The sequence below is a fragment of the Seriola dumerili genome, unplaced genomic scaffold (genome assembly GCF_002260705.1).
Source record: "Seriola dumerili isolate Sdu_G_001 unplaced genomic scaffold, Sdu_1.0 BDQW01000050.1, whole genome shotgun sequence".
In the NCBI taxonomy this organism is placed as follows: Eukaryota; Metazoa; Chordata; class Actinopteri; order Carangiformes; family Carangidae; genus Seriola; species Seriola dumerili.
This window is the reverse complement of record NW_019174305.1, coordinates 1655814-1673869: the sequence shown is the minus strand read 5'-3', so window position 1 is coordinate 1673869 and position 18056 is coordinate 1655814. Positions and strand designations below refer to the sequence as shown.

The window sequence follows — 18056 nt, the reverse complement described above, 5'->3', positions numbered from 1 at the left end:
GCAGGCCAGCAGACAGCACAGGCTCAGCAGCCTTAAACAAATCTACAACCCTTGGCAGCTTCTACCACCTGCCACCCTACCTCAAGCTCTACGATGTCCTCAAAGCTACACATGCCAACTACAAGGTTAGAACATTCATCTGTTTTTAAGCCACTTCTCACATGTTTTTTGTTATTCTGTAGCCTAAATGATGCCAGTATTTAATTTTTGTCTCCTAGGTGACATTGGACCTTCACAGTAGCCAGGAGAAGTTTGGAGGTTTCCTACGTTCCACTTTAGATGTTCTGTCTCAGCTGCTGGAGCTGGCCACACTACATGACATCAGCAAGGTAAAGAGGATACGATCAGCTCTACAACTCTACCCTGTTCTCACAGTGTTAATAATAGTGTTTATGTTTTATTTTCTGTCAGTGTGTGGAGGAAATTTTGGGCTACCTCAAGTCCTGCTTCTCTCGAGAACCAACCATGGCTACAGTCTGTGTACAACAGGTCAGTAATTCATGTGTTTGTGCCTCTAATTGTAGATCTTTGTATTGTCACAGTTACTGTGTGTGGCAGTCTTTATGGTTCTAGCACTGAGCAGTGTGCAGCAACTGGTACGACTCCACACAGAGTGAGGCTGGTTCCTGCCGACAGGGCCTGTAAAGGCATTGGGCTCCCTGTGCGATGGTTCCATACATTCATATTTATATAGACACACACAGAAATATACTAGCTAGATGTCATCTTACCTGTGCCTTTAGACACAACAAATTAACTGTTGAAGTTGGATAGGCTCAGCATTGAGTAGTCCCTCCAGAATGTTGCAATCACAATAATTAATGCAAATTCAACCAATCCCTGTGAATTCCGTGCAGCCTTGCATTTTTGTCCAATCACTGCAACTTTTACATAAATTTGATCAAAAATCATTATAGCGAACCTGAACATTGAATCATACCAGTCCCTCCGCAAAAACCTTAATGTATGTCACAAAACTGGTACTTTTTTTTTTCCTCTCGATGAAATAAAATATCTACAGTTCACATAATCTGGTTGATATTTATAAACATTTTAAGTGTTTGAAGATCTGATCGTCACTAAAGTAATAAAAACTAATGAAATGGTCAAAGTTGTCATTGACATTTTAAGGTGTATTGATTGATTTCCAAACATCAATCACTCAGTAACACTCAAGAAAACATTCCACCTTAAAAGATGCCGGTAGCCTCTGAGCTGCCCAGAAAATGAAATCGTTCATTAGTAAAGATGAAAAGACGGAAAACATCCTTTCATTCACTCGTGATGAAACTGTTTCAAAAGCAGAAATCGTGGGGGGGTGGGGGACTTTATGTCAGAAATTCATAAAATCATGAGGTTATTTTAAAGATCAGCTCTATCTGTGATTAAGACAGAGCAGAGGAGCATAATCACTTGCTCTTTTTCCCTATAAGATTTTTGTAGACTGGGTCACCACCTGCACTGCACTGGATTTATTTTCACTGGTACAAGTTGCCTTTTGATTTTTAATGAATTATACAAAAAAAGATAGTGACCATTTTTGCAATTTTTATTTTCTCCCAGTTTCGTTGCAAAAAAAGAACATCTAAAAAACATTGCTACACGCTTCGCAACTTTTAAGTTAATTATTTGATTCCCAGAAAAGGCACTGACTTGATGAAGAATACTGTATGTTCTATTTCAGACTATTCCAGAATTAGAGAACCCACTTGGTAGAGTCAAATACATAATTAAAGTTGGAAGCAAGTTTGTTTAGAACTATTTGAAATCCAAGTTAGATGTTTTAACTTAAGACTCCACTTTCTTTAGCTGTTGAAGACCCTGTTCGGCACCAACCTGGCCTCCCAGTACGAGGGCGTCCTGAGTGGACCCAGATGTTCCCAGGGCAAGGCTTTGCGTCTTGGCTCGTCCAGCCTGCGACCAGGCCTCTACCACTACTGCTTCATGGCACCGTACACACACTTCACACAGGCTCTTGCTGATGCGAGTCTCCGCAACATGGTGCAGGCCGAACAGGAGCAGGACACCTCTGGGTGAGTAACACACCGATTAGACATGAGCAGATGTTTGATTGGTGTGCAGGAGATCTGTTTGCATTGAATATGAAGGACATTACACAACTTTTCTCTTTTTCCACTTTTTAGATGGTTTGATGTAATGCAGAAAGCATCCAACCAGCTGAGGTCCAACATTGCCAATGCAACGCGCCACAGAGGAGACAAGGTACACTTAGATGTCAGGTCCTGCTACTTTTTCAACCTGAAGTTGTGCCTGTGAACAGCTTAAAAAAAAAAAAAGAAAAAGAAAAAAAGTCATGGATCAAGACACCAAATGTTTCCTGAGCAAAGTGCTGCTGTTCTGAAAGGCACTTTACTCCTTTTTCTTTTTCTCCCACCCCTAGAATGCCATCCACAATCACATTCGACTGTTTGAGCCGCTGGTGATTAAAGCATTGAAGCAGTACACAACCAGCACCTCTGTGGCCCTGCAGAGACAAGTTCTGGACCTGCTAGCCCAGCTTGTGCAGCTCAGAGTCAACTACTGCCTGCTGGACTCGGATCAGGTAAAACGGACATTTATGCTTTTGCACAGATTCATTTTCAACTTGTGGAACTTGGCTCATTCAGGGAAATATTTTTTTGTGTTTCAGGTGTTTATAGGCTTTGTCCTGAAGCAGTTTGAGTACATTGAAGTGGGACAGTTCAGGTACATCTTCTTCACCACTGAAACCTGTAAAACATCAACATATTATTGTGGCAGTTCCAGAAACTCGTATGTCTTTCAGGCCGTGTTGGTTACATCAGTGATCATAGGTTGCTTCCACTTACTATATGTTGGCTTTAATTTACAAATCCATCCTGTGAACTAAAAAACAAAATGTCATACTTTTTGGACAGAGATTCAGAGGCCATCATTCCAAACATCTTTTTCTTCCTGGTGCTGTTGTCTTATGAGCGCTACCACTCCAAGCAGATAATCAGCATTCCCAAGATCATCCAGCTGTGTGACGGTATCATGGCAAGTGGCAGGAAAGCTGTCACACACGGTAAGAGGAACACAAGCAATATGCACCACGTGTAATTATTGTCAGTACTACAAAGCATGTTTTTATTGAGCCCTTTGTTTTCCCTGGGCTGACGACCCTTTGATAACTGATATGGATATACTTGCTTTCCTCGATAGCCATCCCAGCCTTGCAGCCAATAGTTCATGACCTGTTTGTCCTGAGGGGCTCAAACAAAGCAGATGCAGGCAAAGAGCTGGATACGCAGAAAGAAGTGGTGGTCTCCATGTTGCTCAGACTCGTACAATACCATCAGGTATGCAGATGCAAAGAGACACAGCTGGCTATTGTCGTGTAGTATTCCAGCCACTTTTGTGTCTTGCCTTTACATGTGCCTCTCACGTGTGTGTTTTTAGGTGTTGGAGATGTTCATCCTTGTGCTGCAGCAGTGTCACAAAGAGAATGAGGACAAGTGGAAGAGATTGTCTAGACAGATCGCTGACGTCATACTTCCCATGATTGCCAAGCAGCAGGTAGGAAAATGCATGCAGGGTAATAACAAGGTGTTAGCACTTACTGATAAATAGTAGTAGTAGTAGCCATACAATGTATGTAATGGTCTGGCAACTTAAACATATTTGTATGTTCTGTCCTCACAGATGCATCTGGACTCTCCAGAGGCGTTGGGAGTGTTGAACACTCTTTTCGAGACTGTAGCGCCCTCTTCTCTTAGGCCTGTAGACATGCTGCTCAAGAGTATGTTCACCATCCCAGCCACCATGGTGAGGCTTTCCTCTGATACCTGAACATGCTCATGCACCTGGGCTGACTTTTCACTTGCCTATCTTTTTGTTAGGTGATTGCAAAATAAAGATTTTTGAAAAGTCTGACTTGAAATCAAACCTGCTCCTCCAGGCATCAGTAGCTACCGTCCAGCTGTGGGTGTCCGGTATCCTTGCAGTGCTCAGGGTACTCGTCTCCCAGTCCACTGAGGACATCGTCCTGTCCCGGGTCCACGAGCTTTCACTCTCCCCACATCTCCTGTCCTGCCACACAATCCGCAACCTCCATCAGCAGAGCCTCTCCCCGAATGACCTGCCTGCTGCTGACACACTCGGTAACCAGGAAACTAATGGTGAGGCACAAAAAGCCCCACCTGAGGAAACGTTTGCCAGGTTAGTGTTTCACAGTTTGTTTTCTAACATGTAGGAGTAAAACATCCCTCAAAATTTTTTTTTTTTAAAACAGCTAATGACTCTACTTTCCTTTTTCCCTTCTTTCACTTGAAATGTCTTGTTCCCCCTCCTCCCTCCAGGTTCCTCCTCCAGCTGGTTGGAGTGTTGCTGGATGATATTTCCTCCAGAGAGGTGAAAGTGGACATTACAGAGCAACAGCACACCTTCTATTGCCAGCAGCTGGGTACACTGCTCATGTGTCTCATACATGTCTTCAAAAGTGGTGAGCATGTCATTTTAAGTATGGATTATTAAAACGGCAGATATTAAGCTGTACGTTCATACAACAATATGAAAATCCTTTCCCTTTTCTTTTCCCTTCAGGAATGTTTCGCAGGATCACCGGTGCAGCTAGCCGTCTCCTGAAGGGTGAGAGTGGCAGTGGACTGACTGGCACGGAGGCCAGCCTCTTCTACCCCTTAGAGGGTCTGAACAGCATGGTGCAGTGCCTCATCACCACACACCCCTCCCTGGTGCTCCTCTGGTGCCAGGTCCTCCTCATCATCAACTACACCAACTACTCCTGGTGGGCTGAGGTTCACCAGACACCCAGGTAAGGCCACAGTGTGAGGGACATTATTTTAATTACAATAAAGGGATTCAGAGGGCCACATGAGACAGGAAACTACTCTTGAAATAGAACCTCCCTATGGTAATGGGGTTCCAGTCGGCTTCTATCATTTCTCATGAATTAATAGTAACACAAAAAATTGTGCAAAAAACACATCATTGTATCCTCTGTCCATCAATCCTGGCTCTGTCCTACTCTTTTCCTTCTGTCAGGAGACACAGCCTCTCATGCACAAAGCTGCTGAGTCCTCACTCCTCTGGGGAAGGTGAAGAGGACAAGCCCGAGTCCCGGTTAGCAATGGTCAACAGAGAGATTGTACGCAGAGGAGCCCTGATCCTCTTCTGTGACTATGTGGTGAGACTCCTAACAATGTTGGACTACACACAAAGTGTTCATACTTCTGGAGTGAAGCACAAAAACACGATGATACATTATTACAAACCTGTTGACGGTGACATTTACAAATTTGCAACAGTACTTTTACTGAGTGAGAAAACAGTCCTCACCTACAGGGCCAGAACTCAAAATACCAGGACAACAAGCATCCACCCTACTGCAGAGCCCTTGAACAAAACACTGAATCCTCTGTGCAACAACAGTTTTGTAAAGTGTTTTTTTTTTTTTTTTTTCTGTCAAAGTGAACATGTTTTATAGTCCAGATTTTTTTTTTCTTATGTTTTTAGTGTCAGAACCTCCACGACTCGGAGCATCTAACCTGGCTCATTGTCAACCATGTGCGTGACCTCATCAGCCTTTCCCATGAGCCTCCAGTGCAGGACTTCATCAGCGCTGTGCACCGCAATTCAGCTGCCAGCGGCCTCTTCATCCAGGCCATCCAGTCCCGATGTGACAACCTCACTACTGTGAGATAACTATCTGTTTACTAATTGATTTTTGTTTTTTTTTTTAATCGTTCTGCTTTATTCTCTTTTGTCTAGTCTGCCTTTCTGCAATTTAATCCGTTGACTAACCTGTTAAACCTTTCTGCCTGCCCCACTTTGTCCTCCTCATGCAGCCTACCATGTTGAAGAAGACTCTGCAGTGTTTGGAGGCCATCCACCTGAGTCAGTCTGGATCCCTCTTGATGCTGTATGTGGACAAGCTGCTCAGTACACCCTTCAGGGTTCTGGCTCGCATGGTGGACACACTAGCGTGTCGCAGGGTAGAGATGCTGCTGGCTGAGACACTACAGGTACAGTTTACTGTTGGTTTACATTTTGTCACACAGGAGTCTGCTTTTAAGTTGAATATGTGATACGTTCAATATGGGTGTCATACAGGCAGGACGCTCTTATGGGCCTATAAGACTCATGAATACATTGCTATAAGTAGATAAACGTACTCGGATGCAATTCTCTCTCACTTAGGAAAAAAGGGTTCTGTTAAAATGTTGTACTTTTATGTTGTTTACTTGTCATATGTTTCATTGCATTTTTGCTTACACCTTCCAGAACAGCATAGCCCAGCTGCCTGTGGAGGAACTGGACAGGATCCAGGAATACCTCCAGACTAGTGGGCTGGCTCAGAGGTAATACTCTTGTGTATTGGAGCCATTTGGAGGAATGCACTGTAGCTTGTATGTATTTTTTTTTTTTTTTTTTTTTTTTTTTTTTTTTCTTACCTGTGACTAGTCCCAACTGAACTGACTTGATCAGTACAGGTAATGCACCTGATTGCCCACCTGCCCAGAGCATAAGTGTATATACAACCAATTGCATGCAAGTTTGTGTTGCCTTGGTTTCCCAGATAATTCATGCATAAACCCACTCTATTTTTTTCTTCTGACTGGACAAAGATAGAAGGGCTGTTAAGATTTTGAATAAAGTGTCATATTCTCTGTCACAGGCATCAGAGGTTCTACTCCCTGCTGGACAGGTTCAGAGCCACTGTTGCTGACACGAGCAGCCCCACCCCTCCTGTGACATCACACCCCTTGGATGGGGATCCACCCCCTGCTCCTGAATTGGTCATTGCAGATAAGGTGAGGGATTGGAGACTCGGGGAGTCTGCAAGATCAGGACAGTCAAACCTGGAAAAATCACAAAATAATCCTTTAGGGACATTTTGCTCAATCTCACTAAAGGAAAAACTGAAATTAAAAACAAATGTATTAAATATTACATTTTTTTTTTTTTTTGGTTTGTTTTCTAGGAGTGGTACGTGGCTCTCGTGAAGTCTCAGTGCTGTCTTCGTGGAGATGTTTCACTCTTGGAGACAACAGAACTGCTTACTAAACTACCTCCCGCTGATCTCTTCAGTATCATGAGCTGCAAGGTGATAAAGATACAAAAATGGCCCTTCAGTATGCACACATATGTCATTGCCCAGCTGCAAACTTTGGCTGCAGTGCTCAGACATCAGACCTCAAAGACAAATACTCTTTATTCTGTATTTAATTATTAAAGCTGGAATATATCGTTTCATTGTATCTTAATATTACAAAATCTGAATTTGTGTCATCTTTTTTTTTTTTTTCCAGGATTTCAACCTGAGCCTGCTGTGTCCGTGCCTGAGTATGGGGGTGCAGCGGTTAGCACGGGGTCAGGGGTCGCTCTTGTTGGAGACAGCCTTGCAGGTGACCCTAGAGCAACTAGCAGGGGTCACCAGGTCACTTCCTGCCCCACACCAGTCCTTCCTGCCGCCCTCGCAACCCCAGCCCTACTGGAACCAACTGGCTGATGTGTATGGTGAGAGTGGGAGGGAGGGGCAGCATGATTCAGAGAAATATAGTGGATGAAAATGCATACGTCAGTCAAAGTTGTATAGTTTTTGTTTTTCAATACCATCAGTCTGAATCCTTTTAACAGTTTTGTCATTGCTAAATCCCTCAAATGTCTGGCCTCTCGTATGACTTTCCACTGCCTCTGTTTCAGATGAGCCAGGTTTCTATCCCAGGGTTCTGTCGCTCTGCAGAGCTCTGTCCCAGTACCTGCTGAGTGTGAGCCAGCTGCCCTCCTCACTACATATTCCCTCTGACAAGGAGCACCTCATCACCTCTTTCACCTGCACTGCCACTGAGGTAAAGGACCACATTAAAGTGCTATGGATGAGAGAGATCTGATTTTATTGCTTATGGATGCGTTAACTGACTGTATTGTTTGTGTGTGGCTCTCACAGGTCGTGGTGTGGCGTCTGCTCCAGAATCAGTTGCCCCTGAGTGTGGACCTGCAGTGGGCCCTGTCCTGCCTGTGTCTGGCCCTGCAGCAGCCGTGTGTCTGGAACAAGCTCTCCACCGCAGAGTACACCACACACACATGCTCCCTCATCTACTGCCTACACCTCATCATAGTTGCAGGTAACAAGGACAGCAGGAAATGCTTGTACATTCCTTATGATTTGGTACCATCAAAAAAAGATGATGATTAAACTTTTTGCCTCAACTTCCCAGTGGCTGTGAGTCCTGGTGACCAGCTGCTGCATCCAGAGAAGAGAAAGACAAAGGCGGAAAGAGATGCTGAAGGAGACCAAGTGGACGCAGCGCATGCAAACCGTGAGCATTCATTTAGAAATTTAGAAACAGGGTTGTTTAATGCGACTTTAGTAATTAAGTGTTTTGTGCTACCATTTCACTTGATGCTTATGCATGTTTTTCTTTGCTTTTATGGGTGTTGTGAGTAGATCTTGGGCGAAAGCTCTACATGATGTCATGTTTCTTCTGTTTTGCAGACATGTGTGAGTGGCAAGCATGTGAGATTATGGCGGAGCTGGTGGAAGGCCTGCAGAGCATCCTTGCCCTGGGTCACCGTAGAAATGGTGTATTCCCTGCTTTTCTCACACCAACATTGCGCAATATTGTCATCAGTCTGTCCCGACTGCCCCTGGTCAACAGCTACACCCGAGTACCTCCACTGGTCAGTGTGTGTGAAAGAAATTGTCTACGCAATTCAGATACAAGAATACATGAGTGTATTTGTTGAAATGCTGTGTGTGTATGTGTGTTTGTAGGTCTGGAAACTGGGCTGGTCCCCTCAGCCAGGAGGAGAGTTCGGCACAACACTACCTGAGATCCCTGTGGACTTCCTGCAGGAAAAGGACGTCTTCAGAGAGTTTCTCTATCGCATCAACACACTGGGTACAGAAACAGTTTCCTTATTGTCTCCATTCACATATACAGTATTGCATCACATTGATGCCACCTTTACTTTATGAATGCCAGATTTTGTTCTTAATGTGACATTTTGATATGTTCACATCCGCATGGACTATGGTGGTCATTCATATAGGCTGGAGTAGCAGGACTCAGTTTGAGGAAACCTGGGCCACTCTGCTGGGGGTGCTGGTCACCCAACCCATCACTATGGACCAGGAGGAGGAGACGCAGCAGGAGGTATGCACACAAAAAGAACAATCTACCCGCGTATACCTGCTGCTGAATAGTGAGACTCATACAGGAACCCATCTATCCTACCTTTGCACCAATGTAATTACTTACTTTAGAGAAACAAGTGCAAGCATTTATGTACTTCATGCTCTCTGTCATAACACCTGAGAAACACTACATTAAGTTGTGGGAAAAACGGATCGATAATGGCACAGATACCAGAGCTCTTATCGGTTCTGCTTATTGGTTGCCTTCACAATTCCTGGTCTATTTTCTGTGTTGAATATTTAAAAAAAAAAAAAAAAACTAGAGCTACACAGGTTTGTCACATCTGACACCCCACTGCTCTCATTACAATGGTCCCTCCAGTTTGTGCTGTCTAAGAATAAGTAGACACATACTGAGGAATCAACAAACAATACTTATTGAACAGAATATTTTCCATAGAATTTCAGGATATGTGAATATTAACATCAACATAGATAAGACATTAAAGAAAATATAAAGTACATTTTATTTATATATAAATATTATAAAGTTAGCTTTGGCTATACAAAGTGAACATAAACCTATAGGCTGCAGCCTTATTCTTATTTTTTATTTTTTTTTTATTTATTTTTTTTCCAGCTGCATCTGTTTTCACCAGACCTCCATTTATACATTTTCAAATATAAGACACTATTTTTTCTTTAGTTACTGTTTACTGAGAGATTTGCACAGTATTCCCAGCTAATCAACATTTTAAATTATTCAATCATTAGTCTGTGTCAATCCATTGCTTTCCATCTTGCATTAGTCCAGAGTTGTAACTAAACCTTGATGTCTTTCTTAGCAGTCTAAATTGTACCATTTTGTCTATAGGAGGACTTGGAGCGTACCCAGTTGAATGTGTTAGCAGTTCAGGCCATCACCAGCCTGGTGCTGAGTGCCATGACCCTGCCTGCTGCAGGCAACCCTGCAGTCAGCTGTCTGGAACAGCAGCCCCGCAACAAGAGCCTCAAAGCCCTGGAAACACGGTAACTATGCAACTATTATCTGTTGACTGTAGCAGCATAAAATAAGTATGTGGCAATATTTTAGATTTTTTTGTTGTGTACCCAGGTTTGGAAGGAAACTTGCAGTGATCAGGGGCGAAGTGGAGAGAGAGATTCAGGCTCTTGTGTCGAAGAGAGACAATGTCCATACACACCACCCATACCATGCCTGGGACCCTGTGCCCTCACTATCAGCAGCCTCCGCAGGTAACAGACAACCTGCATTTGCACACTTCACCTCAGCTCCTGCACTGACACCTGGCACAAATAAATTTCTTGTTTAACATTGTTCCAGCAGGTACACTGATCAGCCACGAGAAGCTGCTGCTCCAGATCAACACAGAGAGGGAGATCGGCAACATGGATTACAAACTGGGACAGGTAAGAGGAGCATTAAAAAAAGAAGGGATAAAAAGGATTACATTGCTTGTAGATGTCAATAGCAAACACTAAATGTGCATTTAATGGTATCTCTCTCTCCAGGTCTCCATCCACTCCGTGTGGCTGGGTAACAACATCACTCCTTTGAGAGAGGAAGAATGGGGGGAGGATGAAGAAGATGAGGCAGACACTCCAGCGCCCACTTCCCCGCCGATATCTCCTATCAACTCTAGGTCAGATAAACAACACACACATTCATGTACATATCTCTTTAGTCTCCAATGCACATGCGTTGAAATAAGCATGCACACTGTGACCCACCTTTTGTCATCCGTGTCTTTCAGGAAGCACCGTGCAGGTGTGGACATTCATTCATGTTCTCAGTTTCTTCTGGAGCTCTACAGCCAGTGGCTCATCCCTGGCTCCCCGAGCAACAGGAGGACTCCGACCATCCTCATAAGTGAAGTGGTGCGATCGGTGAGTTACCACGCACGACATTTTAAAATGTATACCTGCTGCAGTATCACTGGCTAGTGTGAAAATAATTAATCAAAGATAATGTGTAAATATTGAGTGGATTCAATAGAAACTGGATGGAGACCTAATGGGAACCTTATCCCATACTTGAGACACCTAAGACTGTTGTTTATGTGAACCCAATACAGATGACTTCTCTCTGTGTCTCCATCTTCTACTCCCTCTTGTCACCCTCTGTAGCTGCTGGCGGTGTCGGACCTGTTCACAGAGAGGAACCAGTTTGACATGATGTTCTCCACCCTGATGGAATTGCAGAAGCTCCACCCACCAGAGGATGAGATCCTCAATCAATACCTGGTGCCTGCCATCTGCAAGGCTGCTGCTGTGTTGGGCATGGTGAGCAAGGCAGTGTGTGTTTTGTAGATTTGATTTGGTGTAAGTTTACCATTAACCTGTAGTCTGATAATATAAAGCATCTTATTTAAGCACATGCACAAACTTTACTTTTGTACATGTATGGTTTTTAAACTTGTGTTTTTGTTGTAATGCACTTTGAGTGGCATTGTCTTACATGAAAGGTGCTATATAAATAAAGTTTGTTCATTCATTTCCAGGACAAAGCAATAGCTGAGCCTGTGTGTCGCCTGTTGGAGACAACCCTGCGCAGCACCCACTTACCAAGCCGCATGGGGGCGCTGCATGGAGTGCTGTATGTGTTGGAGTGTGACCTGCTGGATGACACAGCCAAACAGCTCATCCCCACTGTCTCTGAGTACCTCCTGTCCAACCTCAGGGCCATCGCTCAGTGAGTGTCACGCTCTCATCTCACAAACAAACGCAGACACTGACCTCATTTCATCATCTAATGAGCTGGATTGATGATGGAAGCTCCTCAGGGAGCCAATATGTTTAATGTCAGTGTGTGACCCCTCCCTGCCTTTATAAGTGGATCTTTGAATCAATTAGTTTTATCCAGCTTAATGAGGTGAAGGAAACAAGAGTGCAGTGCAACTCTTGGCCACTAGGTGCTGCCCTTCACATTTTAAACACCAGCTGGCCTTCCTTTTTTTTTTTATCTGTTTAATCTTAATTTTATCCCACTCACTCTGTCTTCTCTCTACTCTGCAGCTGTGTGAACCTGCATAACCAGCAGCATGTGTTGGTGATGTGCGCAGTGGCCTTCTACATGATGGAGAACTACCCTCTGGATGTAGGAGCTGAGTTTATGGCTGGAGTTATACAGGTAAAGTGAAGAGGGGGAAAAACAAACTGTATCACACAGTACCCAATAGAATGAAAGCAGATGCATATTATAAAAATAAAATATTCTGCCTTCCTCTGTCCTGCTCTTGCCCTCTTCTCTTGGCTCTGTCCCTGTCTTCCAGTTGTGCGGTGTGATGGTGTCTGCCAGCGAGGACTCCACTCCCTCGGTCATCTATCATTGCGTGCTGCGCGGTTTGGAGCGCCTCCTGCTGTCGGAGCAGTTGTCACGCGTGGATGGAGAAGCGCTGGTCAAGCTCAGCGTGGACCGGGTCAACATGCCCTCACCACACAGAGCTATGGCTGCACTAGGCCTCATGCTCACCTGCATGTACACTGGTAAGCAAGGTGCTAACATGACTTACCCTACATGCTGGCTAAATCACCAGAATGTACTGTAGTAGGACTGGTGCTTTCATTACTCCTGTTGTGACTCTGTCTGCTGCACACTCTCACCCTGGCATCGAGCTAGCTGGCTAACTCACCTGCATGGACACTCGTAGTAGCAGACTACTTGAGCATGCCTTCTCCTCACTGAGGCTGATGCAGTACTGACATTAGTTAAGCTTGCGTCCATGCAAGTTTAACTGTTAATTGCTCTGCCAACAAAAGCGTTTTCATTTCGTCCCTGTGCTTTCATCCTAGACTCCTTCCTTCCGATATGTAAAAGGTAGTGGCCCCCAAAGTCCTGAAAGATATGTTGAAAAATATCTTATCTTTCAGACTCTGGGAGCTCATAAAAGGCCTTGCGAATAGCTCAAACGTAAGGAGTAGTAATGCAGCTTAAGTTAGATATGATCTGCTGGTAAACAACACAAAAGGAAAATGTTCCTCCCTTCTAACACAGCTCTAATGCTCATAGCTTTGGATGACTCTGAAGCAAATGGAAGCGTTAAAAGGGGGTGAATCATGGCAAGCTTAAGAATCGCATTACAGTGGACTTGGTATCAGCCACATTCCCACCTAATGCGAACTCGCTGGCATACACCCTTATGCACATGCCACTCTTGCATGCATCTGAAAGTATGTACAAGAGCTGAAACTAAAATTTGACAAAAAAAATTAAATTAAACCAAAACTATTTGATTTGTAAAGTAAAAATGGCAAATTCCATTTCACTTCTCAAATGTGAGGGTTTTTTTTTTTCTTCCCAGTCCTCTGCAGGTGAACTGAGACATAGAAGATATTTTTAAGATTTTTTGTTTTCTCATCTGATCGTTTTACAGACCACTGTTCAATCATTTCATTGAAGAAATAATTAATCAGTCGTTTAAACAATAGCTGTCAAATATAATCATAGTTGCAGCCCTACTACATACTGTACGACATGAGAAATTGTCTTAAGACAATTTAAGATTTGTTCAGTAATACACATAATACAAAGTTACTCATGAATGTGGATACATTTCAGTGGTACATGTGGTGACAGCGGGTGCATGGCAATACAAGTGAAAATATATACATAAGTGATTCTCATTGTACGTGTACCATCTTTTGTCATGTTTGCATATCTGCTCTCTTTACACCCACTGCCAGCGCTGGCACTGATGACACCCAGATGTATTCAGTCTGAACCACCACATTATCTCTCCTTATAGCATAATAGACCTTTCAAAGCTCCAACCATTTCATTACACCTATGATGGCGGTAAAAAAAAAAAAACCTGCTTGCTTCCTGCATGTATTATACATTTCTATATACCCTACCTCTAACCCCTACGTCGGCCCCCACTAACTCTTAGCATGTTGTTCTCTTTATACTGATGGGCTAAGTAACAGAGCTAGCCAGCAAATTCTTTGAGTAAACTCGGGGCTCTTGCAAATGCAGATCAATTTATAACCTTCTGCATACCACCTCCTATGTGCTGTACAGCAGTGCAAGCTGAAGCACATTCAGGTCACAGGAGTGGCTAATCTAGTATGTAATGTACCCAGGAAACATGGCATTGAAAATCGTTCTAATACTTTAAGCACCAGTCATTTATACAAAAGCGAGAATGTGCTTTGACTGAAAGTAGCTCCCTGAAAATCACCAATTTTCAGTTTGAGGTCAACTAAATTCTGATCTGAATGATGTGATATCAGTGTCCCTACTTCACCTCTAACCTCTCCCCCACTGGTTCAACCGGTTCCAACCCCCCCTCTCGTCCTCTCAGCGGTGCTTGCGTCGGGTTCAGACGCGACAGGGGTTAGAGGTCAGGTTGACTCTGGCTCTGCCGTAGCGGAGGCGGTGGGCGTCACGGCGAGTCATGTTGGTTTCTCCCCAGGCAAGGAGAAAGCCAGCCCTGCCAGTCGCCCCGCCCACTCTGACCCACAGGCCCCAGACAGCGAGTCGATCATTGTTGCCATGGAGAGGGTCTCTGTGCTCTTTGACAGGTACACACTCACACACCCACCCTCCATTGTACATAAATTGCACACATTTGTAACAGAAAAATGCAAAACAATACATACTCTTATTTTGCAGCTTTCGTCGTTCACCTATTTTAATTTTTTTTTACCTGTGGGTTAGTAGAGTTCAAAAGAAGCTGCTGTTCCTAAATAAAAAACAATTTCATTTTTTTTTTTTTCCCTCATCATTTGCTCTTTGGGGGTTTCCTGTTGGCAGGATCAGGAAGGGTTTACCCAGTGAGGCTCGAGTGGTGTCCAGGATTCTGCCCCAGTTTTTGGATGACTTCTTCCCTCCACAGGACGTCATGAACAAGGTCATCGGAGAGTTCCTGTCCAATCAGCAACCCTACCCACAATTCATGGCCACTGTTGTCTACAAGGTCAGCAGCAGGATATGAGTCCATGCAAATAAAAAATTCACTCACATTTTTTCTAATGCATTTTATGTAACGACAAATGAAAAACTTGTTTTGGATGTTTTGTACATTAGGCTCACAAGTCAAAATTGGATCTAATTATTCTTGATTTATTTTTGTCAAATCATCTTTGTTGAGCAATGCAGCATGTTGGTCAGTTTCTTTCCCCTCTTACTAGTAGTCTGCTTCTTGCAAGGAGCATTACAGAGAATTTCAATGAAGTCCAGTGTCAGTAAAGTGTTTTTTACTTTTTGTTTTGACTACGCAAGCCAGCTCTTTTGTTGTTCAAGCATACAATAGGTTGTCAAGACAACATCAAGCTTGAGCAAAGACACTGTTCCATTTGTTGTCCAGGGATGTAACATAATAAAAGAATTTGTAGTAGGACACCTGAAGCTGTGATATTCAAGCATGCTTATACTGAAATGGAGGTCATCTGTAGATGTTTTGCAAGCTGAGTCTTTGTTTAGATCTTATTTTTGGAAAACATTTACTGAAAATCTGTTTCTGCATGCTCCATTTCTCCTCTCAGATTGATTTAGAAATGGGTGGTAATTTAGCAGAAATACGACATTTTCCACAACATCAGCCAATTTGAAAATTAAAATGAAAGACCACTGGCAACCCAGCGAGTCTCTCAGAGAAGGAGAGTCATGTGCTGCACAATGTACCTGAAGTGATTCCTACTCACATTTATTGCCAGACCACACAAAAGATATTTTGTAGGTAATATTCTCCATCTGTTTGTCTTGGTGTAAGCACACTCCTTCCACAACTTTGTCTCTGCTGTACACCCATCCCCAGGTTTTCCAGACACTCCATGCCACAGGCCAGTCGTCTATGGTGCGAGACTGGGTGCTGCTGTCCTTGTCCAACTTCACTCAGAGGACACCGGTGGCCATGGCCATGTGGAGCCTCTCCTGCTTCTTTGTCTCGGCTTCCACCTCCCAGTGGATCTCAGCTTTGTATCCTTACATAACATACAGTAGATCTCATCAGCAAGACAGTGAAAGGGTTGTATTTAGATGCATAGAGGTGTAAACCACTTCTCACCAAAAGGTATGGTCTGTTGTCCTTAACCACCTCCTCTTAACCAGACTGCCACATGTGATCAGCCGAATGGGCTCCAGCGAAGTGGTGGACGTCAACCTGTTCTGCCTGGTGGCCATGGATTTTTACCGGCACCAGATTGATGAGGAGCTGGACCGCAGAGCTTTCCAGTCTGTCTTTGAGACTGTGGCCTCGCCAGGCAGCCCTTACTACCAGCTGCTAGGCTGTCTGCAGTCAATCCACCAGGATACATCACTCTGAGGGCAACAGACTGAGATGGACATGGAGGCACAGAGAGGGGGCCGGGGGAATGAAGCATGGGTAGAAAAGTGGATTAGGGTGAGAAATGTGGTAGGGTGTGAAATTAGATCTCCATGTATACCTCCCTCTCTAGTTGAGGTGGTGAGGAAGAACTTTTCCCACCTTGTTCCTCCTTTTCACTGATCTGACATAAGAACTACTGAAGTCACCATGAGTTCAGTGGACTGCATAAAAAGAAAACTGAAACCATGTCAGTTTTAGGGTGTATGCTAAATGTGAATCTCTGAATGGGAAGAGTGAGCTCCTGCACCTATATGAAGGACACTGGCTACAAAACGTTAAAACCATGGTTCTGCCTACAACCACAGCTCCCTCCCCCTCCCTCCTCGAGACGAATGACAGCACCTTCAACACTTCCTCCTACCCAGCACCTTGATTTAACAACAAAAAATATATAAATATAAGATTAATCAAACACAAAATTGGATTTGTTTATTTTCCTGTGAGGACTTGCTTGAGTATTGTGATGTCAGTAAAGTAAAATAGAGAAAAAAAAAATTAGAAAATATTTACTATATTTAAAGTTGCATCTATTTTTCAGTGCGTTTTTGTTAAAGAGTGTTTAAGGTCTGGTTAGGACGCTGACAATGGGCTGGCACATAAAGGGTCAGAAATGCCTGCGTAATGTTTATAATTAGTATGTTTGAAGACCTTTTTATATTTATGTTACTTGTGGTCATTCTGACACACAGTAGATAAATGTTATGTGTAAGAATGATCACTAATAGCATAGTAATTCTTTTCATGATGAGAAGCAGGAGGCTGGTGTTGCACTGCAGAAGGTGCAACTTGTTTGCACCCATACAATTCCTGCATCTGTTCAGTGGCGTATTCTGGATGTTATAGTGAGAGGACACAGAAGCAGACGGGTACATACTGAGCAGTATATATAGAAAAATATCTCCCTTTGTGTTGCGTTTCTGTTTGAGACATAGTTTTAACTGTGAGGGCCCATAAATGTACACCTAAAAGACAAATACCAAAATTGTAGTGATGTCATTTTTTTTTTTTTTTTTTAACCAGTAGCAGGGGGAAAGCATTCCCTCTAATTTTATGATGATGCTTATATCTGTCTAGTCCTTTTCCTGTTTTGAATACATTCAAATCCTATATGCTCCCCACTGCACCTGAATGATTCCACCTATTGATTTCTTGTAATTTTTTTTTTTTTCCAATTCTCAGGATGTAAGATGTGACTATTGTTGTAATAAGACTGGAAGTAATTTACAGTCCTCTTTAAATGGAGTTACCTTTGTATCTTGTAAAAACTAATTGTAAAGTAATATGGAAGCCATGGTGCATGATAAAATAAGAGCTGTGTAAAGATGAGATCTTAATAGATGCATAATGTGATGCCATTTTCTTTTGTCTGTCTTAAAACACACACGTACAGAAAATGGAAACATCAGTGAATCAGCAGACCACAGAATGCCAAAAGCTACAAGCTTAGTGTTTCATTGAAGACCTGACCTTGAGTTGCCTGGGAGTGTGCTGGGCGTTATTCTGTACATACACTTGCCTTAGAAAGACTGAATATATGTATGTCCTGTACACTGAAAGCTTGAAAGCATGCTTAGCATTACTGCTATTTTCTT

The 18056-nt window shown here is 43.3% G+C and overlaps 1 protein-coding gene across 1 annotated transcript in view; it reads left to right on the top strand.

Annotated features, from left to right (window-relative positions):
- The window catches only part of htt (huntingtin), a 32612-nt gene extending 14986 nt beyond the window's left edge, over nucleotides 1–17626 (top strand). Inside the window, exons 27-66 of the mRNA XM_022739988.1 lie at nucleotides 1–125; nucleotides 219–329; nucleotides 412–489; nucleotides 1810–2033; nucleotides 2145–2223; nucleotides 2402–2563; nucleotides 2651–2706; nucleotides 2898–3046; nucleotides 3184–3320; nucleotides 3421–3537; nucleotides 3664–3786; nucleotides 3920–4179; nucleotides 4320–4462; nucleotides 4564–4792; nucleotides 5023–5164; nucleotides 5494–5673; nucleotides 5826–6002; nucleotides 6262–6338; nucleotides 6656–6791; nucleotides 6962–7084; nucleotides 7290–7497; nucleotides 7684–7829; nucleotides 7928–8105; nucleotides 8199–8300; nucleotides 8477–8661; nucleotides 8756–8882; nucleotides 9034–9137; nucleotides 9993–10147; nucleotides 10233–10372; nucleotides 10461–10546; nucleotides 10649–10779; nucleotides 10891–11023; nucleotides 11264–11419; nucleotides 11638–11828; nucleotides 12152–12266; nucleotides 12409–12622; nucleotides 14440–14659; nucleotides 14892–15054; nucleotides 15895–16055; nucleotides 16188–17626. Coding sequence (XP_022595709.1) covers nucleotides 1–125; nucleotides 219–329; nucleotides 412–489; nucleotides 1810–2033; nucleotides 2145–2223; nucleotides 2402–2563; nucleotides 2651–2706; nucleotides 2898–3046; nucleotides 3184–3320; nucleotides 3421–3537; nucleotides 3664–3786; nucleotides 3920–4179; nucleotides 4320–4462; nucleotides 4564–4792; nucleotides 5023–5164; nucleotides 5494–5673; nucleotides 5826–6002; nucleotides 6262–6338; nucleotides 6656–6791; nucleotides 6962–7084; nucleotides 7290–7497; nucleotides 7684–7829; nucleotides 7928–8105; nucleotides 8199–8300; nucleotides 8477–8661; nucleotides 8756–8882; nucleotides 9034–9137; nucleotides 9993–10147; nucleotides 10233–10372; nucleotides 10461–10546; nucleotides 10649–10779; nucleotides 10891–11023; nucleotides 11264–11419; nucleotides 11638–11828; nucleotides 12152–12266; nucleotides 12409–12622; nucleotides 14440–14659; nucleotides 14892–15054; nucleotides 15895–16055; nucleotides 16188–16401 — 5957 coding nt within the window. The 3' untranslated portion in view covers nucleotides 16402–17626. The remainder of the gene's footprint in view (nucleotides 126–218; nucleotides 330–411; nucleotides 490–1809; nucleotides 2034–2144; nucleotides 2224–2401; nucleotides 2564–2650; nucleotides 2707–2897; nucleotides 3047–3183; nucleotides 3321–3420; nucleotides 3538–3663; nucleotides 3787–3919; nucleotides 4180–4319; nucleotides 4463–4563; nucleotides 4793–5022; nucleotides 5165–5493; nucleotides 5674–5825; nucleotides 6003–6261; nucleotides 6339–6655; nucleotides 6792–6961; nucleotides 7085–7289; nucleotides 7498–7683; nucleotides 7830–7927; nucleotides 8106–8198; nucleotides 8301–8476; nucleotides 8662–8755; nucleotides 8883–9033; nucleotides 9138–9992; nucleotides 10148–10232; nucleotides 10373–10460; nucleotides 10547–10648; nucleotides 10780–10890; nucleotides 11024–11263; nucleotides 11420–11637; nucleotides 11829–12151; nucleotides 12267–12408; nucleotides 12623–14439; nucleotides 14660–14891; nucleotides 15055–15894; nucleotides 16056–16187) is intronic.
- The last annotated feature ends 430 nt before the right edge of the window (nucleotides 17627–18056 follow it).